Below are 16590 nucleotides of genomic sequence, written 5' to 3'. Positions count from 1 at the left end.
GCTCCGTAAGAAGCATTTGAAAGTCCTGGAGTGGCCTAGCCAGTCTCCAGACCTCAACCCCATAGAAAATCTGTGGCGGGAGTTGAAAGTCCGTGTTGCTCGGCGACAGCCCCAAAACATCACTGCTCTCGAGAAGATCTGCATGGAGGAATGGGCCAAAATACCAGCTACTGTGTGTGCAAACCTGGTAAAGACCTATAGTAAACGTTTGACCTCTGTTATTGCCAACAAAGGTTATGTTACAAAGTATTGAGTTGTATTTTTGTTATTGACCAAATACTTATTTTCCACCCTGATTTACGAATAAATTCTTTACAAATCCTACCATGTGGATTCATGGATTTTTTTTCACATTCTGTCTCTCACAGTTGAAGTGTACCTCTGGTGCAAATTACTGACCTCTGTCATCATTTTAGGTGGGGGAACTTGCACAATCGGTGGCTGACTAAATACTTTTTTGCCCCACTGTAGTTTAGACTGTTTTTGACATTATTTGAGGTTTTTTCACTCTCACTGTTGTCTTCGGTCTTAGTTTCATACATTTTTGACTAGATTCATTCTAATTTGGACTTTGTTTTACACTGTGGTTTGAACTTGGCTTTAGATCAGGTGTTGGACTAATTTGTTTATCTTATTTTATTCTTCCTTTTTATATGATTTCTAACATGGCTTTGCACTTCATTTCGAACCTCTTTGCACATGGTTTTGGATTACATACGGACTTTTATTTTAGGTTTTTCAGCTCACCTTTGGGCCATTTGGGACTTGGCTTTGGAGATTTTTGCTGGGTTTGGCTAAAACAGCTGGATTTTCAGCTGTTTTAAACTAGTTTCTTGACGTGTCTTTGGTCCTCACATACTTTTAGCCTGGTTTTGCTCCAGTTTAGAGTTGGGTTTTAGACTCATTTTGGAGTTGGTTATCTTATAATTTTATTTTTGACTTTGTATTTGGTTTAGGACTTGACTGCAGATTTAGTTTTGAACTTCATAGTTTTAGGACTGGCTTTTGGCTTGATTTCACTTTATTCTTCACTTCGTCTTTGGATTGTGACTCAGGTTTGGGCTCATTAGAATTCCACTGGTTCTGGAGCATTTTGTATAAGTTGGAGCAAAAGTTGTATGGATTTGTTGAAGCAGAACTGCCTCGAACAATCAGAAAACAGTACTCACTGGATGTACTTCCAGTTCTGTCAGTACATGTATAGCTCTGTAACGGGCTTCATTGTGTTGAGTTGCCAGGCTTTTTTCTATGCTAGGTGTGGCTGTCCCTGGTCTATCTTGGCTATGTCCCCAGTGATAGTATTAAACATATCTATAAAATAAAATACAGCAGGTTTCCAAAGTGCTTGGAAGTCCAGAGGGGCTTTGTCAAAGTGGTAAAATTCAATGAGTAATTCAAGAGAAAGAGAGAGTTCATAGTTTGAAGGTGCACTTTTTGATTAAACCATAGCATGTGTTTTAAAAAAAATAGAAATTTTATCCTGAAAGCCAATGGTTAATGGAGAACATGATGCAGGAAGAGAAAATAAAAGTTCTATCATCAAGTATTAATTGAACTAAAATGTGCTGATCTCATGTTTCACCACGACAGCGGAATTTCAAAGAGTCGCTGCCAAAGTCAATCATCGGTGTCAGCAAAAACCTCTCGTGAAGGAGGAAAGTTTCTCAGCTAGATGAAAAGAATTCTTTTATTTCTTATTAACCACAGGCTCGAAGGACCTTTCGGGGTTTTGACCAATTTCAAAGTTAGAAATGTCAATAAAACTACTGAACATTTAATCAAAATGAAAAAGTTCTTATCATTATTCATTCAAGTGGTTTGAATCTGAACCCACAGCTGATGTTTCAGTCAGTCATCTCCACATCTGTGCGACGACCTCTGCTTAACGCTCACCAAATCTTTTCTATCTCTCACATGGCTGCTTCATTAAAAATACACTCTCTCCCTTGTCCGTCCATCCAACAAAGACTTGACTGCCTCACAGCCAGAGCGTTGGGTTGCATCACGACTGAGGCAATGTTTTTCTGTCTCCCCATGCACACGATAAAGATCTGATTTTCCACCCAAAAACATAATCAGCCCCTCGGTCTGTTTGAAATATTAACACTCTCGTCATGTAACAGCCTGAGGCCTGTCTGTCTTTGAATCCAGCCTAAGTTGGGTTGTTTACCATGATAACAAGCTCCTCCAACAATCACAGTCTGAATCAGATGAGAATATAAATATTTCTCTCTTTAAATCTAACCTGAAAGCTTTGTTTAAGAACACTAAGAGCTAGTCATGTAATATTCAGATGTTCAGAAGGTGCCAGCAGGCTGCAGGTTGAGCACAATGCTCGACCTTCGAAGCGTGTCCTGGTTTGGCGCCATGCAGCAGGCTGAGACAGGAAGGAGCCGCCTGGGAGAGGCGGAAATAGGTGGTGGTTACAAAGAGGATCCCTGTCTTCTGTCTCGTGAGAAAAAAATTTAATCTTATGGTATACATCTCAGTTCTTCAAATTATACTGAGCGCAATTTGTTTTATGCATCGGGAGACTTTTTTCATCTACTGTTACTTCTTTTACAGCTGCTTTTCTATCTGCAAGCATTCAAATCTGATCTAATTCAACTTAAATGTACAACACACATTTCTGAACTCTCAAAAGTTTTTACATCACTGCATGCAATGAAGCGGCAACTTCTTCAACTGAAAAATGCAGCGTCGCAAAGAAGTGCAGTTCCTCTAATGGCCACTTGAAACCGGCTTTAAAGGTAAGTTAGTGCTCACAGATATTAAAATGTTAAATTTTACAGTAGAAGCAATCAGGCCATTAACTGCAGGCAAAATACACTGCAGTGTCATTTTAACCTGGCAAAGTTCATAAATTTGACTTTTATGTCTGATGATTTCTGAGACTGTTTTTGCAAATCTAATGCTTTCTATGTAAAAAATAATCTAATTTTAATTTTAACACAAATTAATGACTTTAAACTTGAAATTCTGAATGTTTTCTCTGATTATCACCCCCTCTGCTCTGTTTTTAGCTTACAGTGCACTATTATGCATTATTATACACATTAATCTTTACCTAGCTAAAGAACAGAAGTATAGCAGGATGTGGGACACAGTGCAACCAGCATGTTTTTCTTATCAACAAAGACTTCAGGTCCATTTAAATGCTCTCTTAGAGGAAATCTGCCAACCAGTTCTTTTACCGGATAACGGCAGATTCAAAAGGCCATATCAGCAGCAGCCATCTAGGTTGTTTTTTAGGCCTACTCTATATTAGATAAACGGCTGTGATTGGCCTGGTTTGAACAGGAGGAGGGCCAGAGGCATTCTGCACATAAGCTCTTGGATTCGTCTGGTTCCCAAGTTGTTAGTGCTGCTGATGGATCATGAAGTTAGACAATAAAAAACAGCCGAGCCGTGATTGCTCCTGTGTTTTACAAAGCTTTTAAACTGGAGGTAACAGACTGGCAGACAGACTCTGAAACATCAGTTTCACTGAGTTGATCTCTAATGCTATTATGACTAATTTCTGCTTAATTTTTCACAGTTAAACCTCCACATGAACAGCATATCTTCATATCTTGTCTTTTGATCCTCAAAAACTCCTGTGCAGTAAAAGATGCATCTGAGCTATATGGACTCTTCTGCATCCTTCTGTTTATTTTTGTTTTATTTGTGAGTGTGTGCACATATACATGGATGACACCAGAGATGAATTACAGTGTGACAGTGACTCTCGTCTCTGGTGTCGGGCCCGGCGAGCTCTCTGATTTAGATAAATCACGCCGTGCAGCAGCGCGCCACTGAATAAACTTCCACTGTAGGTTTATGAGTCTGCTGCGTGAAGCAGACCTCTCAAACTTAACAGGCAACAATGCCCCCTCCACCTCCTCCACCATCGCCAACCTGAAACCCCCAAACGCCTCATGAGGTAAAAGAAATGACCTAGATACAAACAAACAGAAGATGGGGCTGCAAATCACGGCCTGCTTCAGAAGTCAATTAATCATTTCATCCTCAGTTTGTTTTCTCTTTAAAGCTTTGAGGAGATTTATTTTATTTATGAGCGTTTCTAAAAACCAAATTTTAATGAAGTATGGATAAGTTTAGAAATTGAGTCTACACACTGATGTGTAGAAGTTGTGTTTATTGTTAAATAACATTTTTCTGGATGTCTTTCTATTAAATATTAAAACTGTGTTTTCCATTTGACATGTGAGGCAATGACAAATAAATAATAGAAATCAATGTTAACAAGCAGATGTAAGCCTAGCTTTAAATTGAAATTGAAAAAAAAAAACTTTGAGAAGCTTTTTTCTGAGCTGAAAAATTGTGTGGACAGAGGTACCGTTTTAACATGAACATTGTATTCATTTTTGTTATATAGCTGTGAAACTGTGTCTCTTAGGTATCTGTTAGTTGTGGTGTGCCACAGGAGTCTGTTTCTGGGCCACATTTATTTTCTTTATATATGTTGTGCTTTCAAGTAATTTGAGTTACTGCTGAAGACACCCTGATAAACTATTGGCTCAAATTGTTGTCATAAATATTTTGTACTTGTAAATCAAATGCTTAGTTAGTTTTGTAACCTTGTAAACCAAAATATCTGAAAACTTTATGTCCGTGCATCTATAGATGAGAATTTGTGTGTGTAAAAAAATTTGTTTGTGAAAAAATATTTGCAGAAGTTACAAATTCTTTTTGTTAAGGTTTGGTTACAGACACAAAGCAAAAAACTACTCTGCGCTTCCCTGGCTGTGTGTGAGTTTCAACTTACGAGTACGAATTTTGACCCAATTTTTCTTCCTTTCAGCTGATTGGTCAATGTCATGACGATCACAAATTTGACAAATTTACAAAACTCAGTTCTAAGCTGGATGGACAGTATTTTTTTTCCAAATGAACAGACTGAATCATCAAAATGAAATTAGTCACCTGAAACTAGCTGAAACTTGCTAAAAAATACTGTGTTTAACTACTAGTTACAAACTGTTATCTCAGATGGTGAAAGATTTTCAACAAGAATCTTTTGGAACAATGGTAGTACTAGCTTAACAAAGAGCAGGCTATTATCTCACTACAACTGATCACAAATGAAGGAGGGAAAATCTGAGTCGAATTTTTAACACACATACTGTTAGCTCATCAAGAAGACACTAAAAGCAACAGGAAGCATTTAGCTTAATTTAACACAAAGTCCATGTCTCATGAGCTGCTGTAACTCCTCGCTTATCTTTTCCCAGTGTATAAAGTATAGAAGGGAAATTTCTTGTTGGGTTCTAACTTGAAAATCTCTGTCATTAGCTGGTTCTTTGATAAAATTATGACTTTTGGAAATCTTGGTATCAGCTTCAATATTAATTTCAGTTTTGTCCAGCACATCATGAGTTTAGCATCTACAGACACAAAGGCATCTAAAAAAAACCCATCCAATCGAACAGAACTGAGATGCTGGGCTTTTAACCAGGACAGAAAGAACTGAGTTTAGTATTTTACAACTTTCATTACTCTCCATTGCTGCAGAAAAAATCTATTAACAAATGTCTTGGAACAAGAATTCTGATCTTTTTTTCCATGTTGTCTGAGATCAATTTCCCCTTATTCTACTTTGGCTCCCCTGAAGAAGGCTTTCCATCTGTCCAGTCTCATACATACTGATGCATGTCCATAAAGTGGAGATTTTCTTCATTTAAACTGGAAAAACTTCCCATCTTTAGCCTGGATGGTCTGGAAATGGCAAGATGTTAATTATTTCTAATGCCTTAAATGGCATGTTTTCTAGCTACATCTCTGAGAGGTTTGTAGTTTGAGTCAAGCAACCAGCAGAAAAATAACAGGACCCTAACGTCTGGAACGATCTCCAGGAACTCAAATTGGTAGTGTAAAAAACTTACTTTAAAGTTAAAGGAAAGTTGATCTTAAAAGCAACTTCTAGGGTAAAGACTTTCCTGATTTTGCTTGAGTTTTAGTCTTTTGTTATATCTTTCTTAAGTTTTATTTTCTTGCCCCTGTGAATCACTTTGTAATGTGGACTGTGTCAAAGTGCCGCACAAGCAGGTAAACTGTAGAGCAGGAGGAAAGTGTCCTTCATTGCCCCATCTACAGAACTAAAAATGTCTTCTCAAAAAAGTTACTTCGTTCCACCAAAAGTTTCAATATGTAGATCTGATCCCTGCCTTATACATGATGCTGTTTGCAGACTCGCTCCGTCCGCAGAGACACCATCACGGAGGAGGAAGTGTTCCTCATCTGCAACCTTCTTGCCTTACTGTCATCTGCCGGCAACAGCGAGGGAAGAAAAAGCGTCCTGTGCATCCGGTGGAGGGAAAAAAAGAAGAAGCTTTCCCTCGGCTGCTTTTTATGACAGGCCTGACAAAATAACCAGCCCTCTCATTACGGTATATGCAAACAATGATAAAGGGGACGGCGGCAAGATGTCATGTTAGACAATCAAGGAGGGGACCTCTGACACGCTGCCACGAGTGTGTAATAAAGTGCCGCGGCAGGCGACAAATGACACCGCACTTAATTTGCTGCGCAATGTTCCTGTAATTAGGTGAATTTGGCACAGGCAGGGGGGAGCGACAGCTAGATCAAGGTCTTGATGAATTAGGGGTCCACTGTCAAGATCAAATCACATTAATCAAGGTGGCCGAGTCCGCGGACAGCCATCCCCTCCCTACCCCCTCCCTCCCTTCTCCCAGCCGGCGTGATGAATAGCCCTGCTTCCGCCAGGCGCGAAGTATGCATCACCATCAAATCTGTGAATTTAAATGTAAGAGTACTATTTGGAGGATTCTATTGACTTTTTTTGTCCCGCCGCCAGTTTTTCTTCGGTGATAAAGTAACTCTGAAGTCTCCTCGTTGTTCAAAGTGTGCCACGAATGCGGCAGCCCCCTGCCTGATTTTATATAGCTCACTTTTTTTAAAAGTTTACAATTAAGACGTGCAGTTTCTGTTTGTTGTTTTTGTTAAAATACTTTAAGTTTTATTATTTCACTACAAGTTTTCTAACACTAGCAGGCCTTTACTCCTGCTAACGATGTATTTTTTTGGGAGAAGACATTTGTCCTTATTCTAATTTGGGACACAGCAGGAATACTCCACTTCAGTCTTCAAGAGGCAGCACAAACCAGTCAAGTAATCATTAATCAAATTCTGTTTCTTTAGCATGTTTCATGCAGATCAGTGAAATTTAAAATGATTCAAAATCCAATAATTAAAACTAAATACAATAAAGAAAACACACACCTATAAAACAGAAAACACATTACAGCTACTTCTGAAACAAGTATAAACTTCTAATGTGTCCGGATTGGTTTCCCATTTTGGCTTTTTTACTAGCTCTTTGGGGGCAGGGGTAGGAACACCATCTTTAGTGTTTCAAGATTGTCCCATTGACTGTGTATAATGTCTCTGCTCTAGTTTAAAGTCAATAAAACAAATACCCTCCTCCTGGTTTCTCTCTTGTTTTAATTGGGATTGCCAGTGTAGCTGCTCCTTACATACAAATTCATTCGAAGAGACCAACATGAAATTATAGTGATGGATTAAATCAAACATAAATCTTCCAATAATTATGAAATTTAATGCAATAATGGGGAAAAAACCTGCAGAACCACCTGAATGTCACTAATCTCAGATATTGCCATCTATCACCAGACCCTTAATTAACCTTAATGCCGTTTACATATTATCTTGACAGTTAATTTTATGAAGTAGCCATCACCAGACTCATATACTTCATCTAAAGGGTAGTGGGCGGGTCCCGAGTTAAACTTCAAATCCTGCAATTAAAGTAATTACCAATAAGAGTGAATCATCATAGTGTTGCTTACAGATGATCTTATGATCGGTGGGGTTTTCTCTCTACCTTACTATACTAGATACTAGAGTACCTGGAAATGACTGTTGTTGTGAATTGATGCTAAATAAATAAAAGTGAATTTAATTTTAACAAATAAAAATACACTTATCTGGGTCAAGATACAGGGATAGCAGTCTAAGCAGAGAAGCCCAGACCTCCCTCTCCCATCCCCAAGCCAGGCAAGAGATATAATCTCTCCAGCATGTCCCGGGTCTGCCCAGGAGGACATACCCAAAATCCCTCACCTAGAAGCATCCTAATCAGATATCACTTCAACAGACCTCAACCACCCCAAGAGACCAAGGCATCTACGGACAGACAATCAATGGAACATGTTAGCCACATGGTCCAACCCTCTAGTGGACCCATCATCCTTTTAGAGGAAAATCTAATAAAAATCAGAACCAGAAACAACGCTAAAACCTAGATCAGTGAAGTATGTATCTACATATAAAATATGTTGAGTCAAAGGCAGTTTGGACATGGATGATGGTCGACTTCACCACTTGAAAGAGTTCTGTTCCCCATTGGGGTTAACCTGACATCTCAATGACTTTTCCCAAATAGCTGGGAGGTTTAAGATTCCGATAGAATTCGTGGCTCCAGTTCCTGTGGGATAATGGCTTTATTGTAAAGTTTCTTTAGAAGTCTTTTTGGAGTTTTAAATTGTGTTAAATGGACCTCATCAGCAGATTGAGTTTGCAAAGCTGTTGTGAAGTTCATTCCTGACCTTGCAAATGACTCCAGCTGCTGATGAAACTCATGTATTTTGATCAAAAGCTCTCCATAAAAGTTGAAAACGTAAGGAGTGACTTTCCTAACCGCTGTTTTGAGAACCAACTTTAAACCAGACACATTTTCAGAGTCTTTCAAACTGTGAAATGAAGTGAAACCAAAGTCTCATTCAGTCTGCTGCACGGTTATAGGTTTTGGAGAATTCAGAGGAAAAATTCTGGTTTGACTTTTAAATAAAAGCAAGAACAAAACCGACACTGTGTTTTCTCAACAAAGTGAATTTCCCTAGAGAAAATAAATGGGATTTCATCTGTGACTGAACCTCACTGCAACCCAGAAGTCGGACTCACCACCAGCACTGAAGCCTGTTTTGTGACCTCTATACTCCAGGAGTTTAATTACGGTGCTAGCTCGGGGGCAACACGGCCTGCACCACACAGATTAGCTCCACAACAAGCCATTAATGAATATAAAGAGGTGCTGGGCAGAGGTGGGGTGTATTATGTCATCAGTGATGGATCCGGCCCTGCCGATCGCTGCTAATGGAGCGAGCTGCAGATTGACACCATCCAACTTTAATTTTATTTAACTTTTCACTTAGTCAGAAACAGAAAGGGAAATAAATATAGCTAGTAGTAGCCATAAATGTAACTAGTATATCCACTCAGACACTGTGGGCATGTTTATTCTTATTTTTCACTGGTAGACCTGATCTGATATAACTTATTTCTTAAAAGGAAAACATCAATCTTTAAAGAGCTTTGCATTTACATAAGAAGTCCGTAAATCTTGTATCAAACTGAGGACAAAAACTTCCAGTGTAGTAAAACTTTAATACTTTCAACACCTCTGAAAACAGGGAACCTCAGTTAAAGCTGGAAATCTTCGTCCTGCTGGTAAAATGCCTTGCTTAGTGGCACCTCAGCTATTAAAGGAGAATATTTTCCTCTCTTCTCAGTGAGATTTTTACCAGTTTGGATCCGAGCAGCTGAACTTCAGACTTCTCAAGCATCAGAGTGTTTCATCCCCAGACGGCTGGAGCCAGAAGAGCAAAGCTTGCCCACATAATCAAACTGTATCGGAAACAAGGGCTGTAGAGGGGAAATTTAGGAACTAGCATTGATTATTCACTTTGGAAGTCAGCATGTTGTCATCTGCTTTTGATATTGAACTTGGCAAACGTTCAGCTCTCATCAGCTAGCGTGGTATCACAGCAAATCCTCCAGAGTTAAAAAAAAAAGAGAAAAAAACAACCTCTGTACTGTTCTGGAGTAACTGAATATGAAATAACTATTTGCATCAAGAAGATCTGATGACTTGAAGCCAGTTTAGTGAAGAAGCCTCTTTGGAGATAATTACCCAGAAAGAAGAAGAAGAAGGTGGTCACTTACCTGTGCATGGCATGGAGTGCGTGAGGCTCGTAGTGGTATCGCCCCTCGTGATGGCGCATGTCAATCGGGATCGGCGTGTGGAAGGTTGGGAAGATGTGGTGGGGGGCTGCAACAACAGAGAGGCAAAGAAGAAGAAGAAGAAGAGAGTTAGCCGAGGAAGGCAGAGAGGGAGAGAGGAGACTTCAAAAAAAGAAGAGAGACATTTCAAAGGCAAAAGGGCTACAATAAAGCAACATGAATTTCAGAGCAAGCTGAGCACTTTCGTGTAAAATATTGGCACTATCACACAAGAGAAGTGGAATAAATAAATAATCAAAGTTGTCCTAAGAAATCCTACATCTTGAACATAAAAGATATCCAACTGGGCTTTTGACAAAGACCTGCAGCTAGATGGTCTTTGAACTAGACGGGATGATGGACTGTGTGGAGGGAAGCTGCAGCCCCGACTCAAACTGGGACTGACAGCGCTGGGAAAATGCTTTCTTCTACTCACGCTCTTTCCATCCAAACAGCCTGAGTCTCCTCTGGAGCTCCAAACAGGCTCATAAAACACAGCTAAAGCCCTTAACTGACTCAACACAGAGTCCACACACTCCCCCTGTGTCGGGTGTAAACACAAGTGCATGTGTCTGACTGATTATTGGTTGTTTTGCCGGACATAATTACTGGAGGAGGAAATTGTGTGACTGTGCTTTCTGTTTCTGGGATTGAAGAGCCGGATGCATGGTTCCTGATCTGTGTTTGTCGGCTCAGTGTTGGGATAAATTACTGAGGTGTAATTCCAAAAACTTAAAACAACAAAGACCAGAGTATCTGGACTTTTTTTTATCCGAGGCATGAGTCAAGCTCCAAAAACGCTGGAGCCTACATTTCCCATAAGGCAATTAAAGCTTTGGGGCCCTTGATTCTATAGTACATGATGGATGAATACCTGCTATCATCCAGGGAAAGGAAACAACATTCAGCTGTCCATATGGGAAGACACCTGAGTGAACATGCTAAATTGTTCATCAACACAAAGTGATGAAACATCCTCATCTCAGCCACAAATCCAACCCACGCATCTCACTTCAAACTGCAATACAATAAATGTTGTACTCCTGCAGTTTCCCTGATCATCTTTCATGGTCCAGTGCGAGAAACCAACCTGAATGACAGTAGTTGCCATTAAGACAAAACCTGTTTCTCAAGCTCTTGCAACATCTCCCCTTGTATAATCTAAGGACCTCTGTATCATTCCACTGGTGTATCATTAAAATGACAATAGACTGGTGTCTTCAACCTGGCCATGCTGCATGCTTGAGGTTCAAAAAATTGAGAAGTGAATGCTGAAACAACATCAAAGCTAAAGGATTCAGGAGAGATTTGAAACTGTTAGTAAGCAAGACAGCCTGAGCTGACAAAGTGATTTTGTAGCAAGCTTTGGCTGTGAAAGAACAAAGAAAGGCATTAGCTAAAATCTCTAAAGTTATCCACAATTGTAGCTAAGCTACAAACAATGACTAGCTAACAGAAAATCTAATTTTGATGTCACAGAAAGTCACAAAATGTTGACTTTGCCCACAAAAGATAAGTTACAAACCAGCTGCTGATTGGTGTTTTGTTGCATTCTAGCAGAGCCATGCTAATGGTTCCACATTTACAGCCTTTATGCAACGCTAAGCTAATAACTGTAGCAACAGATGTCGTTTTGTTTTAATACAAGCAGAATTTCCAAACGCATCTAACTTTTTCCTGTAAACTCAGATTCCTCTTACATTAGATAAAAACTGTTTGTGTCAGATAAGCATGAAGACAAAGCCCAGGTTGTGTTTAATAAAGGTGCATTCCTGCTTCTCATTTACCCAGCCGTTTGTTTTTACAAGCTCTGAGCATCCTTTTAATGGCCCTTTTTATTTGTCATTAAGGCGCTGTTTTCCTTTCATGGGTTCTTCTCGGATCTGGGAAGTTTACCCAAAACATCAGAACTAATTAGCTGTTGCGATAACACGAAACCACAGAAGATGTCGTGTCTTTATTTTACCACCACATAAACAGAGCCTTTTGGGGGGTGGCTCGCTCAGCTTTATGGAGTTATGTTTCTTGTTAACATTTTTCTCAGGTTTTTAATCTGGAAAAGCTCCACGAGGGCATTGCCTGACTCTCTCTCTACATGGTTCTCTCATCGTCTCCTCGCTCGTCCTCGCTGCAGTTTTCACGTCCTGCTAATTGCATCCTGGTGTGTCTCGACTCCGGGCTGCCTGATCAGAGACGAAGAAGACAGAGAGCGAGGAGGAGGAGGTGAGCCAGCTGATCTCTGGATTGCATTAAAATTCTTCCTGTGTGACACACACACGCGCGCGCGCGGGCGCTCTTGCGGGCGCTCTTGCGGGCGCTCTTGCGGGAATCTCTCAGGGTGACCTGGGATTTGGGAGCGGCGGGGTCAGGGCCACGGATCATTATCTGCTCTCCACCGAGCGGCGGGAAGGGATAACGTGGCCTCCTGGGGCCTCTAGGGGCCTCAGACCTGAGTGAGTCAGCATTCCAGGTCCATTCCTCTCACTCTGCCCCTGACAGCGTGACGGACAGCCCCGGTCCCTGAACGCCTGCAGAAATAGCCCACTTTACTTCATTTTGGGCCAGCTGCGGGGGGCCCGCGGGGGGCCCGCGGGGGGCCCGCAGGGACGGGGGGCTGGATTCCTTCAGGCGACCAGCTCAGCCTTGTCACACCATCGTTTGGGCCGTGTTTGCTTTGGAGGAAGACGCGATTCAGAGGCTCTGCTGAGGAGGGAGCCAGTTTCCTGTCGCCGACAGTTGGAACGAGTGACTGCTTTCACTTTTTCAGTGTGGAAATGTCTCTGAATGAAGTGCTTGGGTCATCGCTGTCACTCATCAGAGCATGAGGGGGAATTAAGAAAGACGCTAAATGGGTTGTTTTGGTGCTTTCGCAACTGACCCGTTTGTTAAATAAACTCAGTTCAGTTTATTTAGGCGAGTGTGAACTCTGGTTATATGGTGAGAAGGAGGTGGACTGTGATATGGCTTCATGCAACTGAAACTGATTCAAATCCATCTCCTGGACGTGAATCATGGAGGAGCAACATTAAACTTTGGAATATGGTTTTCTGGCAAATAACTTTTATTTATTCCCTTAATCGAGTCCCAGGTTTCTTGAAGAGCAGCTTTTAGTTCAGCAGTGTCTCATTATGATGAAACAGCACAGAAAAAAACAAGAAAGTGTTTCTCTTTCATTCTACTCTGTTGTAGTCATCACGGAAGACTAAACCCTGCTTCCTGACATTGACAAACACATCTGGAATTAATAAATGCAAATGCCACAAAAATGACAGCATGTACCAGTATAAACCGTCAGCTGAGCTGAGACATTATAAACACAGAGAGTTTAATCAAATGCTGGCTTCAAAACTCAGTGGAGAGCTGGTTTAGTCTCTGATACGACAAAAAACAGCAAAATAAAGTCCACCACAACTATAAAAAATCTGAGGTGATGCCTCTTTGTTCAATCAAGAGACCAAAAAGCAAAGAGACACAAATGGCAGTGAAGAGAAATGAATCGAAAGCAGCAATTTTCTGATTTGAACTCTGTAACCAGAGTTTTTTTTAATTATTTTTTTGTGAATCACACTCACATACAGTGTTTATATTAAGTGTTGCACGAGAAATCTCTCAAGTTCAAGGATGATAAAATATAAAGTGATTTAGTTGCATTCAATTCGTATGTAAGCAAAATTAAAAATAATAAGTTACCACAAATCTTTTTTTAATTTAGTAGAAATTGAAATGTTTGTCAGTGGGTAAACAATTAGTGTTGCTCACTCAGAAAAAGCAACTTATTCTTAGTCCTGTGTGCTTGCAATGAATAAGTTGTCCTAACGTGGTTATCGTAAATAAGCTTTACTTTGTTTTTTTTATTAGAATTGACAGTGCATTAGAGGCTGTGGTTACTCTTCTACTGATATTGGATTTAAACGTGATGAACTCACCCAGTGTGTGCGGGGCAAGGTCATATAAGCTCTTATAAACAGAACAAGCAAACTTAAATATTTTAACATTTTTAAAACTTAAAAATGGTATCATATTTCTGGAGTAGGAGACAGTAATGGACGGAAAAATGTTTTCCAATTAAATGAGGAATCAAATCGATAATTGATATCAATAATGGAACCGTATTTTATCTTTATCTTATCAATTCCCATCCTTAATTACTCAAACCAAGACTTCTTCCTAAATCAAACTGGTAGTTTTCCATGCCGAAAGTCATTTATATTGCCTAAACCTATACCGAACACAAATTTAATAAAGACATCTTAGTTTCTAAGCCCAACCAGGAGCTACAATCCAACACATACCACTGCTGTCCCACCAACCCCCTAACACAGACTTTGGAGGTCTAGGACCCGTATCTGTGGTGCACATGGAGGCATAGACACTAAATGGGCATTTTGAAGTGAAAAGAAATGAAACAGCATTATGTGAAACTCCAACATGGCGAGGCACTGACTGTTCCTACCTTTTATTAACAAAGAGAGAGTGTGACCAAACAAGACCGAGGTCTTTATGATATACACAAGAGAAGATGAAGAAACGTCAGGAACAAAGTTTTGCTTCAGTGTGGCATGAAAGAGACAAACAGGTTTTACTTACAGTGTTAAAGATGTTTCTGTGGGATTTAAGAGCAGTTTGATAATGTGGTCAGTAACACCTGTGTTTACCTAATATTTCATGTGATGATGAAGATGAAGCAGACCTCAACAAACAAGCCAAATCTAATGAACCACAGGTGGGAGAGTCCTACTTTTCCTCCTCTTCTGAAAAAGTTCTGATGGTTATTAGTTTTTTATTGATTGGTTTCAAGTTGGATTTCAAAAAAAAAAAAAGTCTTTAAATGGGTGAAACTGATCTGTGGTTAGCAGTGAAGACGCTTGTATCTGTTCCTGTGAGTTCCAGTCATGACTGACTCGTGTTGAGGGCGACGCCGCCCCTTCCTCTTCCTCGCTGTTTCTCGTGGAAAAAGCCCCGCGGTCGCGTGTTTTTATTGGAGTGCTTCACATTAATTAAAGGCTCCAAACGTGACATTCAAAAGTCAGACGGCAGCAGCTGTGAAGAGGACGAGCAGCGAAGTGCTGCAGAGAGGTTACACCAGTAAATAGACCGATCCCTGGCAGCACGTGGTGGAGCGGAGAGGAAACTGTCAGTGTCTTTGTTCATGCTTTATTGATACCTTTATTGATTTCTACTGATCTCTATTTAAAGGACCTCTGGAGCTCTTCAAAAACACTGAAATCCTTCCACAAATGTTATCTGTATTTATGTTTTTAAGTCTTATGTCTGTTTTGAATTTCTGTTTCTATTTTCTGTTACCATTTGCAGCCACCACAGCCACGAATCAACTTCTTTAATCATCCTTCTGCCTAAATTTACTTCCATCTGCTGTTTTTATTTATGTCACTGTTTAACTCGCTCTATATCTTGACTCTACAGCTATTTTCAGCCATCTCTATATCCAAATATATCTCCATGTTTATTTATTTCATTTTCTTCTTTTTCATTTGGTCTTCTTTTATGTCCTTGTATCTCTACAATTCCTCTGTATCAGTTTTTCAATCACAGGTTATCTCTTTTCTTGTCATTTTTATCTCCGTTCACAACATTATAAACTCTTCTTTTTTTGATCCTTTGTTTTTATTTGTCTACCTCCTGTCAACATAACTCAGTCTTCCATTCCTGTGGTAATCATCTTCTCCTATCTCTGTTATATTATCTAATGATGTCTCATTAGATCGTTGTTATTTAGGGACACCCCTCTTTCTGTATTTATCTCTATTTAGTCTTTAATTAACATCATTTTATCCTTCCATTATCTCTGTTCATATTGCCAGTTTGATTATATATTAATTTTATATCTTTTATGTCCCTTCTAATCTCTTTTAGCTCCATTTCTGTCTCTATTTCTAATCTGTTCTCTCTGTGAAACTCGTCTCATCTCTCTTCTTTCTTCTTCTATCCATCCGGCTGAAGTTTAATTTTCCTGGCTATGTTTTCTGTTATGTCTCTGTTCATTTGTTTATCTCCTTCCTGTTATGCATCTCCACAGCTACGTCGCCACCTCTCCCTAACCCATCTCTACTTTTCTATTTCTATCCCACACAAAAAAGAGATAAATAACTCTCCGAATCCTCAGATGTATATTAATCAGAGGATTTGATTTGACTTTTCAAAAGTCAGTTCTAAAAATGGAGGCGTGAATCACTCCATCCATCACTGTGATATCAGTCTCTCTGACAAATTTGTCTGTTTCATCTGTAATTATTATTTTTTTAATCCATCAGCCCTGTTTCTATCCATTTTTCTATTGGTTTCAATATCTTCCTCCTCTTTGTTATAAACAGATGTTGATACTAATTTATCTTATTTGTCTTTTTATGTCCACTTCTGTTATTAACTCCACAGCTTTCTCCCTCTCTCATGATGATCTCTGTTCTTTATTGTTTTACATGTTCCCATTAGTCCTGCTCTGTCATGTCTTTCCTCTTTACTTAATCACATTAATTCCTATAACTGTATCTTTTGTTTCTTTGACTTTTACACACACACACGCACACACAC

The 16590-nt window shown here is 39.7% G+C and overlaps 1 protein-coding gene across 1 annotated transcript in view; it reads right to left on the bottom strand.

Annotated features, from left to right (window-relative positions):
• The window catches only part of LOC102211830 (zinc finger protein GLI2-like), a 100817-nt gene that overhangs the window by 33681 nt on the left and 50546 nt on the right, over positions 1 to 16590 (bottom strand). The window contains exon 3 of the mRNA XM_005748370.2: positions 9985 to 10090. Coding sequence (XP_005748427.1) covers positions 9985 to 10090 — 106 coding nt within the window. The remainder of the gene's footprint in view (positions 1 to 9984; positions 10091 to 16590) is intronic.

The sequence above is a fragment of the Pundamilia nyererei genome, unplaced genomic scaffold (assembly GCF_000239375.1).
Source record: "Pundamilia nyererei isolate P.nyererei 1_Seehausen unplaced genomic scaffold, PunNye1.0 scaffold00220, whole genome shotgun sequence".
Lineage (NCBI taxonomy): Eukaryota > Metazoa > Chordata > Actinopteri > Cichliformes > Cichlidae > Pundamilia > Pundamilia nyererei.
This window is presented reverse-complemented; position numbering and strand designations above follow the sequence as displayed.